The 17,506-nt window shown below is 51.1% G+C and overlaps 1 protein-coding gene across 4 annotated transcripts in view; it reads right to left on the reverse strand.

Annotated features, from left to right (window-relative positions):
* Window positions 1-17,506, reverse strand: part of MCF2L2 (MCF.2 cell line derived transforming sequence-like 2) — a 2,082,183-nt gene that overhangs the window by 14,511 nt on the left and 2,050,166 nt on the right. For all 4 annotated transcript variants that reach the window (XM_078665987.1, XM_078665986.1, XM_078665989.1 and 1 more), the window contains one exon: window positions 16,236-16,339. In XM_078665987.1, the coding sequence (XP_078522113.1) occupies window positions 16,236-16,339 (104 nt within the window). The remainder of the gene's footprint in view (window positions 1-16,235; window positions 16,340-17,506) is intronic.

The following is a 17,506-nucleotide window of genomic DNA, read 5'->3' on the forward strand; positions in this document are numbered from 1 at the left end:
GAGACTTCATTTAATGACAAATGCAACTCATATGCAGTCACCTTCCACGACACTAAGTAAAGCACACAACCACCACAGCAGAACATGTTGACGTTCTTCTTTACACAAGAGAGCCTGATTGAAATCAGGTTGCAATGTTGCCCATCTTCTGAATACCATTTTTCTTGTCATCACAAGCCAGTCTACACAAAAATTGCAGAGGCATTTGAAAAGGTTCAAGCTTCATTAAAAAAATTCTAAACAATTTTTATTTTCTTTCAGTTAAAACCTCACACATTGGACATTTTCAGTTAAAATAAAAAAATCGAAACCATTTTTATTTTCTTTCAATTAAAAGTAACACCAAGAGCCACAGCAATGCAGCAAGTTTCAGGACACGCCCTCCCTTCAAGGTTTCACTGGTGCGAGTTATTGAACTAGAATTCACCCATAGTCATACATTCAAAAAGCTGTTACTTCAATTTACTACTGTACTCTAATTAGCTGATAGGTTGATGTCAGATGCTCTTAAATCGTCTGCCCTAGGACATTCATGTATTCTTCAAGGACTAGTGTTCAAGCGATTTAAATGTAATTGATATTCATTTAATTAAATATCAGAATGGTGCATGAGAAATTGAATAGAGGTAAATTAAATCAGCACATTACATTAGCTCAACAGCACCACAACGTGGTCATATTTCAGAATACCCTCACTCAGTAAGCGTTAACTAATGATCGATCGTACTTTCAGTTCAGACGTAATTAAAGCCCCATCTCTTTATTAAGGCCAACAGGATGCATACTTATTTATTACAACATTTTGCTTTCTTTTGACGAAGTACCAGCTCTTTATCCCCTCGACGAATATCTGTTGAAACATGAGCTACTGCCAGAAATTCAATGCCGGTGTTTCGGGTGTATATGACAATGTGGGCCGGAAATATAGTCTAGCGACAACAGCTGCTGACTTTGGAACATAAAGAAGCAGGCTAGAATCCCGGCTTTATCTCCACAGCCTCAGATTCTGGACAGTTTACCTAACGTCCTTGTACTCAAAAGTGGAACAAAAAAAGTGTAGTAACATAGTCTTTTTGGGTTTTGAAGCACTCCAGTGCACTTCGGGCAGTAAAAAATGCGTGAACGGAATTTGTTCAAAGGACTACAATCAATCAATCAATCAAAGCATTTATATAGCGCACTACTCACCCTGTCTCAAGGCGCTTGGGAGGGAGGGGGGGGCGATGGGGCGGTCCGCTACTGCTCGAACAGCCAGGTCTTGAGCTGCTCCCTGAAGGCGAGTTGGTCTTGGGTCAGGCGGAGGTGGGTTGGGAGGGAGTTCCAAGTCTTGGCGGCCAGGTAGGAGAAGGACCTTCCTCCTGTGGTGGCTCTTCGGATGCGGGGGACGGCGGCGAGGGCGTGGCTGGTCGATCAAAGCTGGCGTGTGGGAGTGTAGAAGTTGAGGCGGCTGTTGAGGTATCCTGGGCCTTGGTTGTGCAGGGCTTTGTGTGCGTGGGTGAGGAGACGGAAGGTGATTCTCTTGTTGACCGGGAGCCAGTGCAGGTGTCCGGAGATGTGGCTGTGTCGGGGGATGTCGAGGATGAGTCTTGCTGAGGCGTTCTGGATCCGCTGGAGTCTCTTCTGGCGTTTGGCAGTGGTTCCGGCGTAGAGGGAGTTGCCGTAGTCCAGTCGACTGGTGACGAGGGCCTGGGTAACCGTCTTCCTGGTCTCGGTGGGGATCCACCGGAAGTTCTTACGTAGCATGCGCAGGATGTTGAAGCACGACGAGGAGACGGCGTTGACTTGTCTGGTCATGGAGAGGGAGAAGTCCAGGATGAAGCCCAGGTTGCGTGCGTGGTCTGTTGGTTTGGGTGCGCTGCCCAGGGCAGGGGGCCACCAGGAGTCGTCCCAGGCGGAGGGCGAGGAGCCCAGGATGAGGACCTCCGTCTTGTCCGAGTTCAGCTTCAGGCGGCTGTTCATCATCCACTTGGCTACGTCTGTCATCCCTTCGTGTAGGTTGGCTCTGGCGGTGGCGGGGTCGTTGGTGAGGGAGAGGATCAGCTGGGTGTCGTCGGCATAGGAGATGATGTTGAGGTTGTCTTGGCGTGCGATGGCCGCAAGGGGGCTCATGTAGACATTGAAGAGGGTGGGGCTGAGCGAGGAGCCTTGAGGAACGCCGCAGATGACTTCGGTGGCTTCTGATCTGAACGGGGGGAGGCGGACTCTCTGTGTCCTTCCGGCAAGGAAGGAGAGGATCCATTCAAGTGCCTTCCCTCAGATACCGACGTTGCAGAGGCGCTGCACTAGGGTGCGGTGGCAGACCGTGTCGAAAGCCGCGGAGAGGTCCAAGAGGATGAGGGCCGCTGTTTCCCCGTTGTCGAGCAGGGCTCGGATGTCATCAGTGGCTGCGATGAGGGCGGTCTCGGTGCTGTGTTTGGCCCGGAAGCCAGACTGCGAGCGGTCGAGGGATCCATTCGTCTCGAGGAAGGCGGCCAGCTGCTTGTTGGCGGTCTTCTCGATGACTTTGGCCGGAAACGGGAGGAGCGAGATGGGGCGGTAGTTTTTGAGTTCGGTGGGGTCCGCTGATGGTTTCTTCAGTAGAGCGCTGAGTTCGGCCTGCTTCCAGCTCTCTGGGAAGGTAGCGGTGTTGAAGGAGGTGTTGATGATGTCCCGCAGGTGGGGTGCGATGACAGCGTCGGCCTTGTTGAAGACGTGGTGCGGGCAGGGGTCGGTTGGAGATCCGAAGTGGATGGAGTTCATCGTGCGTCGGGTTTCTTCGGTGTTGATCGGGGACCAGGCGCGGAGGGTGATGGTGGGGGGTGCAGGAGCGGTCGTGGGGTGCGTTGGCTGTGTGGTGAAGCTGTTGTGTATGTCTGCGATCTTGTTGTGGAAGTAGGAGGCGAGGGAGTTGCAGAGGTCCTGTGATGGGGTGATGTCGTTGTTTCCGGCGTTGGGGTTGGAGAGCTCCTTGACGATGTTGAAGAGTTCCTTGCTGTTGTGTGCGTTGTTGTCCAGTCGCTCCTTGAATGCGGTTTTCTTGGTGGTATGGATCAGTTGGTGGTGTTCTCGAGTGGCGATCTTGAGGGTGGCCATGTTGTCTGGTGTTGGGTCTCTGCGCCAGGCTCTCTCGAGGGCTCGGCAGTTCTTCTTGGAGCTCTGAGTTCGTTGGTGAACCATGGTGCTTTCTTACTGCCGGGTCTGCAAGGCGGGGTCCTCAGAGGGGCGAGGTCGTCTGCGCAGTTGCTGATCCTCTTCGTGAGGTTGTTGGCGGCCTGGCTGGGGTTCGTTGAGCTGGCGGGGGGGTCCTGGCTCAGGGATGCGGCGAGCTGGTCGGCTGTGATCTTGTTCCAGCTTCTGCGTGCCACCTGTTGCTGGTGGTGGTGGATTTTGTTCTTTCTGAAACTGAAGTGGACGCAGCTGTGGTCCGTCCAGTGGACTCCGGTAGCGTGGCTGAAGACGATGTCCTTGCTTGATGAGAAGACGGGGTCGAGTGTGTGTCCGGCGTAGTGGGTGGGGGTGGTCACCAGCTGCTTGAGACCGAGGTTGGCGAGGTTGTCCAGCAGGGTGGTGGTGTTGCGGTCGTTGATGTTTTCCAGGTGGAAGTTGAGGTCCCCGAGGAGGATGTAGTCAGCGGAGGGGAGGGCGTGCGGGCTGATGAAGTCGGCGATGTCTTCGCTGAATTGTGTGCGTGGTCCCGGGGGTCTGTAGATGAGGGTGCCTCTGAGGGTGGTCTTGGGGTCGGTGTGGATCTGGAAATGCAGGTGTTCGGCGGCTGCGAGGGTGTCGTCGGAGTTGGTCGTGATGCGGATGGTGTTCCTGTAGATGATGGCGATGCCTCCTCCGGTCTGGTTGACGCGGTCCCTCCGGGTGATCTTGTATCCGTCCGGGATGGCGATGGCGATGTCTGGCGCTGAGGAGGCGTTCATCCAGGTTTCCGTGAGGAATGCGACGTCTGGAGCTGTGGTGTCGAGGAGGTTCCAGAGTTCTACGGCGTGTCTGTGGACGGAGCGGGTGTTGAGCAGGATGCACTTCAGGTGGTTGCTGCTGGTGCTCTTCTCGGTGGGTGCGGTGCAGGTCCGGCTGCAGGAGAACTTGCAGGAGTGGCAGCCGAAGGGTCCGTGGGTGCGTCTCGGGGTGGCTCGGTAGCATCCAGGGATCCGGCCGGTGTTGAGTGCGTTGAGGGCGGCGGCGTCGTAGGTCTGTCGGGTCGTCTTGCCTCGGCGGGGGCCAGGGGTCCTGGCACTGGGCGCGGTCCAGGCGGGAACGGGCGCAGACGGGCTTACCCTTGGCGCGCCTTCGGCGCGCTTAGGGCGCGCCCGCTGCGCGTCAACGCTGCACGTTTGCCACTCTGCCATATGTGGAGAGTGGGGGGGGGGGTGGAGCGAGGGAGGAGCAGCTGGGAGGCGGGAGCGGGGCGGCGAATGGGAAGGGCGCTAGGGGTGAGGGGGCGGGGCCGCAGGGGGCAGCGGCGGGGAGCGGGGGGGTGGCGGGAAGCGCGGCAGGGGCTGGGTGCGACAAGGGGAGAACAGAGGGAGAGTACAACAAACGCAAAAATTAAACAACACGGGGCAAAGGGAGAGATACAGACAACTAAGCAAATGTACACAGGGAGAATACTATCGCAGCGCAAGCGGGGCAAGATCAGCAACAGCAACGTACCAGGATCACAGCGGCAAGATCAGCAGCAGAGGTGTACCAGGATCACAGCTGCGGGCAGCGGCGGCACTTGGCGGGAACGGGGGGCAGCCTGGGCTCACTCACTAGGAGTGTGCGCGGTGCATGGTGTGACCGACCCAAGGGGACATTTGTTAAGTCTCGCATGAGACAGCACGTGCGCTCTCCATTACAAGACATATTGTTAATGTAATGGGGGCTTAGGGCCACATGCATCATTGTAAATTGCGGTCGCGAAGGGGAAGATTCTGCCCGTTTGCGACCGCAATTTTTGCATTTGGGATGTGTAATGTCGTCACCCAGGCAGAAACGACACGGACACCATGAGGTACTGTAAAGGAGCTTTATTACGTGACCTCCTCCTTTTCTCGTCCCCTACTCTGCACTGCCCCTTCCTCTTCACGCCCCTCACTCCTCCTCTTCCTTCTTCAGCTCCCTTCCCACTTTCTAACCTCATGTGCTGGTCCTAGTGCCCGGCACATGTCATGATATTACATCTCCCCCTCCCTTAACAAATGTAACTATTTAACATGTTCAGGCATGCTAAGTTAACAGTAAAACAAGCATCATAGTTACAGTTCTTCAATTAGTCGAGCTGGTCTTCGAAGTGTTCGTTGCGGCCGGAGAGGGATCTCTTGAGGCGCCTGATCTCTGGCCTCAAGAGCTGTGGGAGGTCGAAATCCACTGGTTGACTCCTCAGGTGCATCTCCTGGCTCTATGCTGTGGGGTGCCGTCAATGATTCTCGGACATTGGGTGTGCATATCTGAAAATGTGTCACATTCCTAGTGACTCTTATTTTCAGCTTCAGCTGTAATCATAGTCCCTTTTTGCTTCGTCACTAGCAGCGGACATGGATGATCGCGACAGTCTGCTTTCCTTTGTTGGTCCTGTCGCACTAACACCCAGTCTCCTTCATGGATGGAGGGCTGCACAGCTTTCTTCTGTCGGTCGGCATATCCCTTTATCTTTTCCTTTTTCCGTTTATCTGTTGCTACTAGTTCGCCGCACTCAGAGTAAGGTGACATCTCACTCGCTGCATCTTCCCACACGGGCATTCGGGTGCATACAGTGCGGCCTAACAGAGTTGCCGGACATTTGCCAGTAGTACTGTGTGGGGTGGTCCGATAGGCCCATAGCACCTCATTTAGAGCGACTTGCACATCACTCTTTGACTGCTCGGCCTGCTGAATGGTCGTCTTTAACGTGGCCATAAACGTTTCGACCATTCCATTGGCCTGGGGCCACAGAGGAGTAATTTTGCGGTGTCTGAAATTGACATGTTTAGCAAACTCAGCAAAGTCTTGTCAATGGAACGGGGGGCCATTATCTGTTTTCACTACCTTGGGTATGCCCTATGCTGCAAAGACCTCATCGAGTATGGGTATGACCGTGGACGTTCTAGTTGACGTTGTGAGATGTGCAATTGGGAAGTGAGCGTATTCATCCATTATAACCAAGACATACTTGCCAGATTGTAGCGGTCCAAAGAAGTCCATTGCGACATGTTGCCAGACGCCCTCCAGCAGTTCAGACATTTGGAGCGGAGCTGGTGAGTTTTCTCGACTTACTAGCTGACACGGTGCGCAGTCATTCAGGGTTAGTTCCACCATCTGATCCAACATGGGGAACCAGACCCATTCCCGCAAGTCTCTCTTTGTGGCTACTATGCCTCTATGCCCTTCGTGCGCTAAATTGATGACTCCTTGTCACAGCTGATTCGGGATGATGATCATTTTGTCCCTCAGTATGAGACCATCCGAGGTGAAAGACAGCTCATCTTTCACGTGTCTGAAGGACAACAGTTCATGATCGTTACTCTGCTTGTTCGGTCGGAGCTTGTCCAACTGTCTCCAGTTGTTCGTCTGGATGAGATGTTTGACGCGTTGCAGAGTGGTATCGTTATTTGTAGCTTCACGAATGGCTTCCATGGGGACTGCCAGTGGTCTGGCTTGAGCCACAACAAAGTGAATGTATTCCTCAGCTAGAGATGGATTGGATGCACATTTCGCCTTGGGATGTCGGGACATGTATTCCGCAGGATTAGCAGCCTTTCCCGGTTTGTGAATGATTGTGTAGGTGTATTACTGAAGGCGAATACCCCAGCGCTCTATTCTGGGTGGCTTTTTGGCTCGGGGGTTTCCAAAGATTGTTATCAACGCCTGGTGATCCGTTATCAGCGTGAAGTGTTTCTCATATATGAAGATATGGAAGTGTTCACAGGCCCAGATGACCGCCAGGCTTTCCTTTTCCGGTTGGGAATATGAACGCTCTGTGCCCGTAAGGCTTCGACTGGCATATGCGACAATATACCGTTGATCACTGTCATGGTCATACTGAGCTAGTATAGCACCCAGTCCAACAGGACTCGCGTCCACTGTGATTTCAGTCTTTCTTTTCGGATTGAAGTATGCCAGGTTGTTGGCAGATTCAACTGCTCCTTTAATTGCTTGGAAGGCTTGATCGCATCTTGTGGTCCATTGAAATGGGTGGCCTTGCTTGGTCAGTTTCCTCAGGGGGTAGCTAATTGTGGCATAGTCTTTAATGTAGCGTGCATAATAGCTCGCCATGCCCAGAAAGGACTGCACGTCTCCCGCATCTCTAGGCTTCAGTGTGTCATTCAGTGCAGCAATTTTGTCTGGATCAGGCTTCATTCCGGCGCCTGAGAAGATACGTCTGAAGAATTTCAGTGTAGATTCGTGAAATTCACACTTGTCCTTGTTAAGCGTAAGGTTGGCCTCCAATAGAGCGTGACATACTCGATCGAGCGCAGTGTCATGTTCATGCATGGTGGCTCCATAAACCAAGATGTCATCGCTGTAATTGAGAGTGTTGGGCACATGATGAATCACTTTTCTAACCGCCTCCTGAAAGATCTCGGCGGCCGAGGAAACCCCAAAACTGAGTCTCTTGTATCTGAATAATCCTTGATGGGTCAAAAAAGTAGTGATGTATCTCGACTTCATGAAGTTCCAGTTGGTCATATCCTTTGTTGAGATCTAATTTGGAAAATATCTGTGCCCCATTGAGTGACGCAATCATATCACTGATATGAGGTCCTGGGTGTCTTTCTCTCCCAATAGCGGTGTTAGGCGCTCTCATGTCCACACAAAGGCGCACTTTGTTGGTTGAGCCTTTCTTGGGTACAACAACCACCGGAGAGACCCAAGGAGTGGGTCCTGACGTCCTTTCAATGATGTCGGCTTGGAGAAGGTCTTGCAATTCCTCTTCGACAGCCTGTTGAAGGGGAAATAGAATTTTCCTGTGCTGTTGGGCAACCGGAGTTACTCGTTCATTGATGTGTAATCGAACTTTGCAGTGAGTCTGTTTCCCGAGCCCTGTGAACAATTTTGGAAATTTGTGCACAATGTCTGGTTCATCATCAACTTTGTACAAAATGTCTACTAGTCGGAGCCTTTCTGCTGTGGGCAGACTAAGGAGACAGTCTGCTTCAGGACCATCAATGATGTGAATGTGGGCTGGAATAGTTCTGTCTTTGTACGTGAGGTTGGTTGGGAAGTATCCCAGACATGAAAGGGGTTTCTTTGACATCCATGTATACACCCGTATGTTGGCTTTATGTAGTCTTGGTGGTGTTTTCATCGTCTTGTACTCTGCGACGGAGATATAGTTAAGAGATGCTCCACTATCCAGGACAAATTTGGCGCAGTGAGAGTCAATTTTCAGATCTAGTCGCGGGTATTTCTTCAGCCGGTCCGGATCTGCAACCATGCACACGTACTCATCACTATCTATCAGTGACAGCGACCTTGACTCACTGGACTGTGATCTTTGAGATCGATACGTCTCACGAGATTGTCGTCTAGACCACGACGAGCCAGTTGAGGAATCTCTATAGTCCCACACTGCTTTGGCATGGTGGCGAGTGTTGGACTGCTTAGTTTGTCTGTAATTGCCTCTGCGGGTGTCTGTCCGAGAAGCTCCTCACACATTCTCGAAATGGTTCTCACGGCCACACTTTCTGCATTTTTGACCCACTGCGGGGCATGTCTCTGTGTGAGGGAAATCATACCTGCAGCGATAACATTTGAGTTGACTCTCTTGTCTTTTATCTGAGCGACTTGAGTTGTGGCATCGTCGATTTGCGTGGTGAGAACAGACTTTGGATCTGGATGATCGCTGTCGTGCGGGGAATGACTTCTTGTTGTTGCGTGATTGGAGGCGAAATGCTTGTTCTAGTTTTTCACCTCTTCCAGCTTCCATCTTCTTGGCGTGTTCTTCTGCCTGATCATGTACTCGCATCATTTCTTCTATTTTATCCAGGGAGTAGCTTTTCTTTAATAGGCGTCTACGTAGTGAGTCAGATTGACACCCTTCTATGATTCTCAGACGCAGGGCGTCTTCCGTTGAAAACGAGTCAAATTCACAATAGCGGGCCAAACGCCTCAGTTGTGTGATGAAGGTGTTCATGGGCTCATCTTTTTCTTGAGCAGCTAGATTAAATGTGTATCTTTCATAGTCGACGTTCCATTTGCGAAATGGAATGAAATGAAATGAAATTAATGAATTGAAAAGATGATTTGTACAGCGCGGTGGCTACTCTAAGGCGTCCCAGCGCTGCAAGAGGTCAGGCCTGAGAGAGCCGCAGAAAGTTACTCAGATTTGTTAAAAAGCCAGGTTTTCAGGAGTTTTCGGAAAGTCAGTAGGTTAGGCTCTGATCTGAGTGTGAGGGGGAGGGTGTTCCAAAGCTTGGCGAGATTGTAAGAGAGTGAGCGGCATCTGGCTTTCTTAAATCGGGGTATTGTGGTGCGGTAGGAGGATCCTGATCTAAGATGTCTGTTAGGGTGGTAAGCGGTTATAAGGGGGCGGTTGATGATGGGACCTGTTCCCCAGTAAGACCGATGGGCGATGCACATAACCTTGAATTCAATCCTTGCCTTTACTGGGAGCCAGTGGAGGTCTTTTAGTCGGGCCTTAACTGAGACACGCCGGGGATTTGGAGGAGGGTCCTGGCTGTGCAGTTTTGAATTATTTGTAGTTTGTTCAGGGTGGACTGGGGAGCCCCGAGATATAGGGCGTTCCCACAGTCCAAACGGGATAGAATTAGGCCTTGTACCATAATCCGTCTGGCATGAAAGGGAAGAAAAGGGAGGATTTTGCGCAGCAGTCTTAGGAGACCAAAACAGGTGGCGGATAGTTTGGCCGCCTGGTGATTGAAGTTGAGTGACTTGTCGAGCCATATGCTGAGGCTTTTGATAGATTCTTTGGGTGGAGTGGGAGGACCCAGACAGGGGGGCCAGATTGGATCTATGGTCTTGTCAATGGTGTTTCCCAGGAGCATAAGCTCAGTTTTTTCCCCGTTTAATTTTAGGCAGGAGGATATCATCCATATGGTGACTGCTTCCAGACATTTGTACAGGCCATGGTGTGAGTTAAGGGGGGGATCTAGAGCTACCACTAGCTGGGTGTCGTCCGCGTAGGTGACAATTTTTACTCCGAAGGGGCGGACGACTCAGCCAGTGGACTCATGTAAACAACAAAAAGGGTGGGGCTTAGGGAGGAGCCCTGTGGCACCCCACAGTTCAGAGGTTTGCTGGGGAGGTGTGTTCTTTTTCAAATACCTGGAAGGAGCGGTCAGAGAGAAAGGACCTGAGCCAGGTGATTGCCATTCCAGAGATACCCATCCCGCTGAGTCGGTGGAGTAAGATGTTGTGGTTTACAGTGTCGAAGGCGGCACTTAGGTCAAGGAGAATGATGGCTGTCGAGCCTCCATTGTCCAAGATCTTTCTCGCCTCCTCCGTCACTGCAACCAGGGCCGTTTCGGTCCCATGGAGGGGACGAAAGCCCGTCTGGGATGGGTCTAGTCTAGTGTTTGACTCCAGAAAGTTTGTCAATACTGCGTTGACATGTTTTTACTGAGCCAGGGTAGTAGGGAGATGGGTCAGTAGTTGGAGGGGTTGTTCTGATCTAGGTTTGATTTTTTTTAGAAGGGTTTTGACCATGGCTTGCTTCCAAGGGGGTGGGACGGTGCCATTGTCCGGCCGGCCGCGCATGCGCATTGGTATCCAGGACGACGCTATTTCAAGAGGGAGCCCCGGACGAGCCCCGGACACGGTAAGTGCTTTAAAATTGTTTTATTAAGGTTAGTTGCTTAAATAACGTATGTAGGGGAGAGCGGGAGGGAGGTGCGTAGTGGGGCTACGCCGAGTGCGGGAGTGGGCGTAGCTTCTCGCCCATTCCGCGTAGCTCCGCGGAGCCCCACTACGCCCACTACGCCCAGGGTTAGTTTTAATTCCTCAATTAGTATTGAGATTTCATGGGTGTGCTTAGGGAGGGACCTGCAGTTAAGGAGGTACAAAGAGTATTGACATGTTTGGATTAGTGGTGCGGGTAGAAATTGAAACCCACACTGACTGCAGGTAGCATGTTGCTCTGCTGGGTCCCAAGACGAGTGGCACGAGGGGAGTGCATTCCTCTTTAATTTGAGTAAGAGACGTGGGCTGTATTTCCTGACGTGGACGGGCGACCGGACAGGGGGAGTGGCCCCTGGCCAGCCGCGGAAGGGCGCAGACGGCCTTGCCTTTGGCGCGTCGGCGGCGCACCCGCTGCGCGCGGTGAGAATCATCTGGTGAAATGGGGTGCTGCCGGTGAGGTCCGCCCCCTCCTCCCCCTAGACCGGAAGTGCTCGGAGCTCCGCTTCTCCCTCCACATCAATCGGGAGAAATCCCATGGTGGGCCGGGGAGGCGCGGGAAGCCGGGTGTTTAAGGGTGCAGGTAGGAGTGCGGGTGAGTTGCTAGTGCTCAGGGTATTTTTGGTCTAAAAAGGCAATAGCGCCAAATACAATTTTTAAAAGTAAGTTTCCCAACAATTTTAAAAAAGGTGGCAGGGTACCGTTGAGAGCAGTCGCTGCTCTGTCTGTGCGTGCCTCCGCTGTGTGAGTGCGAAGTGGCAGGCTTTGTAGGGTGCTGCCGGTGAGGTCCGCCCCCTCCTCCCCTCTAGCCCGGAAGTGCTCGGAGCTCCGCTCCTCCCTCCACATCAATCGGGAGAAATCCTGTGGTGGACCGGGGAGGCGCGGGAAGCCGGGTGTTCAAGGGTGCAGGTAGGAGTGCGGGTGAGTTGCTAGTGCTCAGGGTATTTTTGGTCTAAAAAGGCAATAGCGCCAAATACAAATTTTTAAAAGTAAGTTTCCCAACAATTTAAAAAAAGGTGGCAGGGTACCGTTGAGAGCAGTCGCTGCTCTGTCTATGCGTGCCTCCGTGAAGAAATTTCCTGTTTAATGCATCCCGCACATTGACATATGATGAGGCAGCGTCAGCTGGGAGCTCCTTTATAATCTGACCAACATCCTTTCCAATTAGATTGCGTAATGCAATCAGTCGTTGTTCCTCCTCGGTCACATGAGACCCTTTCATAAAATCTTCGAAATCTTCTAGCCAGTCCTGCCAGCGAAGACCCATACCTCCACCCGAAATGAGCACCAGAGGCTCCGGTGGGCGTAAAAAGGAGACCCCAAGCAGTCCAAGTCGGGGTTCGCCCACGTGCGCTGTGGGCGTAGGCGACTCCTGCGTGGTGGAGGCACTTCCCGAGGCATGACTGTGATGAGCTGTTGGCGATCCAGACATCGCAGGACACTGCAGTCACCAACTGAGCTCCACCCAAAAGAACGAAAACACCTGTGCACAACAGCACTCTGCGGCCAGGAAAACGTGACAGTGTTAATATGTATAGGTACATCCTTCAGGTGTAGACAACCAGGCAAGCTAACAGCCTCAAATATTCACTTCTGCAGCAGTTAGGCGTTGTTTTGACACTTCCAAGTTGCATTTGCCAATGCTTGATGAATTTCTGAGAACCGCCTTACTTCAAAATGGCCACCTGGCTTAGCTCGCAGGGGATTGGTCTAGGTGCCTGACTCAAAGATGGCCACCAGCGAGATCTCATTTGCAATGAGATTTCGAGCGCCCGGCAAGCAGAGAGGCACCATCAACAGTAAAGCAGCAATGTGCAAGTCCAGACCTGGGATTCCAGTCGCACGCAGGCGGCAGACGTGGGAGACAGCCGTGATCCTCAGCGGCCACACAGACGCACCGGAGTGGGCTCCCGGTGCTCGTCGTGGACAACACGAACTTCCTCCCTCTCACGCGCCCGGGGTGGGCTCCCAGCGCGCAGAGGCACAGACCCCGGCTCCAGGGCAGCGGAGCGTACGCGGCGAATTCAGCGCGACCGGGGTGGGTACCCGGCTCGCAGCTCAGCGCGGCACCTGACGGCGGAGCACACGCCGGAGTGCAGACAGACAGCACGCAGGGATCCACAGCCCTCGTCGCCAGTTGTAGTGTCGTCACCCAGGCAGAAACGACACGGACACCATGAGGTACTGTAAAGGAGCTTTATTCCGTGACCTCCTCCTTCTCTGGTCCCCTACTCTGCACTGCCCCTTCCTCTTCACGCCCCTCACTCCTCCTCTTCCTTCTTCAGCTCCCCTCCCACTTTCTAACCTCATGTGCTGGTCCTAGTGCCCGGCACATGTCACGATATTACAGGATGCATCATCCCAAATGCAAAAATCGCTATCTAAGGAATTGCTAAAATTGTGATTCTTTAAATTCTAATTGCATTTAGGGGATCGCAAATTGCGATTCCCTAAATGCAATGCAACAACCCCCCAAAAATTGCGATTTCGCAATTAAGAAACGCAAATTACCATAAATTCAAAGTTGATGGTAACTTGCGAGAACTTTGAAAAATGCACAAAAGTGCTTTTTTCAAAGTTCTATGTTGCACCCATACATGTCCTAGGGGCATGTTTGTGTACAACAGGTGTTGAAATTGCAATTTCAGGGTTGCATCATGGTGTCCTTTCGGCACTCTTGAAATTGCATGCACAATTTCCCAGTACCTGTTTGGTACTCGCAAATTGCGCATGCAATTCCCATTGATTCCTATGGGCCTGTAGGCCCATTGGAATGAATAGGAAGCCTAACACCCCCGCCCTCCCTCCCTTTGTCCATGCCTTCATAACTTCAGTTGCCCTCCCTCCCATTGTCCATGATGTCTACCATTTGCAATGCAATAGGTCTTACATTTTCGGGAGTTTGAGCTATTGCCATTGTAAATGACAATGCCTTTTATTTATGTTTTGATTTTTAAAACATTAATAAAACGCATTGTCATTTACAAGGTGTGACGGGGCATGCAGTACGAACAGCGAACATTGTGCTTGGTGGGAGTCTACTCCCCTGTTACCTGCTGCTTTTCACTCTCTACAGCGGCCGGACCCCAGTTGGATCGAAGGGCAGGTATCCCATTGGCCCAGTCGGGACGAGGACGGCGATCCCTTTAAGAGAACATCTTGGGCGGGCGTAGCTCCGCCCCTCGACGACCCGGAAGGAAGGTCAAAAGAGAGCCCAGCCAGGGAGTGGACGGACTACGACCCGGAAGAGGAAGAAGCAGGAGAACCGAAGCAGCAGCCGACCAGCCGAAAGCGAGAGGGAGAACAAGGACGAAACGACGAGAATTCCGGACCTGAGACGAAGCCCGGAGGCCAACGGTCCCACGACTCGCCCTGCCACGCACCCACGGGAGGGGCGTGGCTTCAACAGGTACGGGGCCACGTGGCGGGTTGGATGGCTCAAAGGGTCCAACCTACGGACTGAGTGTGAGAGTGAGCACCTGTAGCCGGATTCCTTCCATGCACTCTTCCCCCCCCCTCACGAGCACGGTCTTGCACGGAGTGTATCAAGTTCTCACCCTCACTGGTGTCCCTCACCCCCGGCCCCCTTCCTGAGAGTACAAGCGACGGACTGACGAGTTCTCTCTTTTCTCTTGATTTCATGTCCCGGCGAGAGAGAGAGGAGAAGAGACGAAGACCGTCCTAGGTGTCCCGAGAAGCATCCTGGAGACCTCGAGGAAACCCACATTTGACTCTGCCGCATTTGCTCGTGAACGACTAACGAGTCGACAGAGACGTAGCTACATTAAAATAAAACCCTCTTTACGTTCCCTTATAAAAGACTCAGTATCTTCTTTGTCCTCACCCCCCTGGGACCAAGTAGAAGCCCCGGAGCCGAGCATAGCCGACGCCCCCCTGGGACACAAGGCCAATAGCTTAAACTTCCGAAAGTGCGAGACCTATTGCATTGCAAATGCTTGTTCTTCGTGTGTTTGTCACTTCCCTGGTGCATGGAACAAGTACAGATTATTTGCGTTATTAGTTTCTTCCATTGCTAAGTTTGAGGTCCTTTTTCGCCCTGTTGCTTTCCCCATCATTGTTACTTCCTTGCTGTTGTTGTTGCTTGTAGCCTCCCACATTGTTGCTGGCACCAGCCTGCCTCCAGTCGCTCTTATTTGCTCCCATGATGTTGTTGCTTGCCTCTCTCCCCCTTCCAATGTTACATCCCCTCCTGTCGTTGTTGTCGAGGTGGTACGACTGGCACTGGTCGGATCCATCCGTGGATCCAAGAGGCCTGACTGGCGCCGGGGTCAAACCCGGCAGTGGGGAACCAGTTAGGGGTGCCTCACGAAGGCGCCCCAGCGAGAATGGGTGGCCCATATATGAGGTGAATGGTGTCTTAAAATTCTTGGAGTTGAGCCAAACCTTGAATGACGACACTCCCTCGTCTCGTCGGATGACTTTAATGGACAGTGGGTCAAGTTGAAGCCTCTTCAACTTCTTACTCTTCTTCTTACCCGAACTACCGGACGACTTCCACTGTGATGAAGATCGATGGCTCTGTGATCGATCCCGGGCACTTCCTCTCGACCAGTATCAAGACCGTTGAGGCATCACGCGTCAATCGTCAAGCAGCATCAAGGATCACTCGCTTAAGGCCTTGGCATGCATGGCGCGGCAGTCGACGCAGGTCTTCGTGTTGTGGTCGCTTTCAAAAGACCAAAGGCAGACAAGATGTAGGTCCTCCACCAACATCAGTCAGTGACAGGTGATGCAGGACTTGAACCCAGCCTTTCTAGTGGACATCTCTTTCACACCAGGAGAAAAATCTCCAAAAACGACAAAAGGTCAAAAAAATCAGGCAAAAATTGATTGGGGGTAGCTCCCTCCGGATCTGCGTTGATTGGTGTGGAAAGAAAAGAACTCATGTCAGCACACTAGGGTGGTGCCTATGTAGGCACCGCGAATGTCACTCGAGCGCGGATTACCTCAAGTTGAACTGAACTAGACTTCCTACCAGCGTGCAGGAGTACTGCTCCAAAAATTTCAGGATCCATTCTGACACCTGGAGATAAGACTAAGGTAAGGAATCTGCGGCTAGAAGTATCTAACAGATTTACTGCTGTACAGACGAAACAACGATCATGCAATGAGATGGATGGACAACAGCGAACGAATGTGTGTCTGAATATTGCTGTGCACACCATTTTTTCAAGGATTTTTTGCCTGACAATGAGGAATGACATGACAATGGTTATTGTGAACACTTTCAAGGACTCTGTTCGTCTGCCTTTCTCATCTTTCCACCAAGGTTGGTGGTTTCATAAAGAAACAGCCTTCCTATATAACTTGGAACACGTAAATCCTATCAACATTTATGGAACCGAAAAAACCTAAGGGGAATCCTATAAATTAGCAACAGACAACATTAATTCATTTTCAAACATTATTACCTGTTTTAGATTCACTACTTGAGTTCTTACACTCTCCCTCTGCTGGATACAGCAAACTTGATGGCACCCAACCTGTCTTCTTGCAAACAATTTCTTTAACTAACCTAAACATTAAGGGAAACAAAAATGTACTTTTATTTCTTTTTCAAATAAAGCTACAAGTGCAACAGTGTGCAGTGAACATTTTGTTTTGGGGAAGTGAGAGACCTGCAACAATGACTAGTATTTTTTAATGGTAGACAACGAGACAAGTAATCATATAGGAGTTTAAAACATTATAAAGAAACACTGCTGACGTGTCATGAAAGAAACTTTTCATAACACTATATACTCAAAATTATCACTGTATTCATTCTTCTCTTAATGGTAGTGTTAATGCCAACCTGACAATCTGATCTATAACACTGTGTATACCTTTTGGAATTGCATCTGTCACATTGAGGGTGAGGTCACGAGCATATACACACACATGCAATAAACATTTCAGAAGTTCCAAAATGAAGGTGCTGCTTTCACCTTGTGTTCCAACCCCATCACTCTAGGTCTGCCTTAACTCCCATTACTGCTACTACTTGATAAAGCTTGTGTATGAACGGTTCTCAGATGGTCTGAGAAAGTTTTTAAAGTGACACTGTTAAGCATTGTTAAATGGTGCCTATGTGGGTGCACAATGGGATGCATGATGGTGTGTATATTTGGATAAATGATTTTAGTTGTGTTGCTGTATAACTATGGTTATGTCTGTATATAATCGTGGCTCTGTCACAGCTGTTATTACTTGAGTAAGCTTGCAGAGCGATGTGCCAATCCCTTTTATGATTGTGTGTAAAAGGATGTATATTTTCTTAACTAGGAGCCTGTTTTCGTTTTGGCAAACGCAGTACAGTTTGCCAGGGTGGCAAGGACATTGTCTCCGCCAACCTGACGGACTACCGTCCACCAAATTTAGAGATGACTGCCCACCAAGCAGTCATTTCCGTAGGTTGAAAAGAACCGCTGAGATGGCAATTTCCTTCGAAGAACGAAAAGTTTGGTGGACGGTCCTTGTTGGTTTTTATGGCCGTCCACCAAACCTTTATCATGTTTTGTTTTTCAAAACCATTCTCCCGAAGTGGGTGTTAGTTTTAGAAAAATAAAAAAACTGATGATCCCCATGCCCTGGGAGTTTTCTACCAGGGAGTAGGGTCATTATTTTCTATGTGTGTCCCTCACAGTCTGGGGTTTCCTACCAGTGACAGACAGAAACAAAAATATGACTTCACATTGTCCAC

The sequence above is a fragment of the Lissotriton helveticus genome, chromosome 11 (genome assembly GCF_964261635.1).
Source record: "Lissotriton helveticus chromosome 11, aLisHel1.1, whole genome shotgun sequence".
Classification (NCBI taxonomy): domain Eukaryota; kingdom Metazoa; phylum Chordata; class Amphibia; order Caudata; family Salamandridae; genus Lissotriton; species Lissotriton helveticus.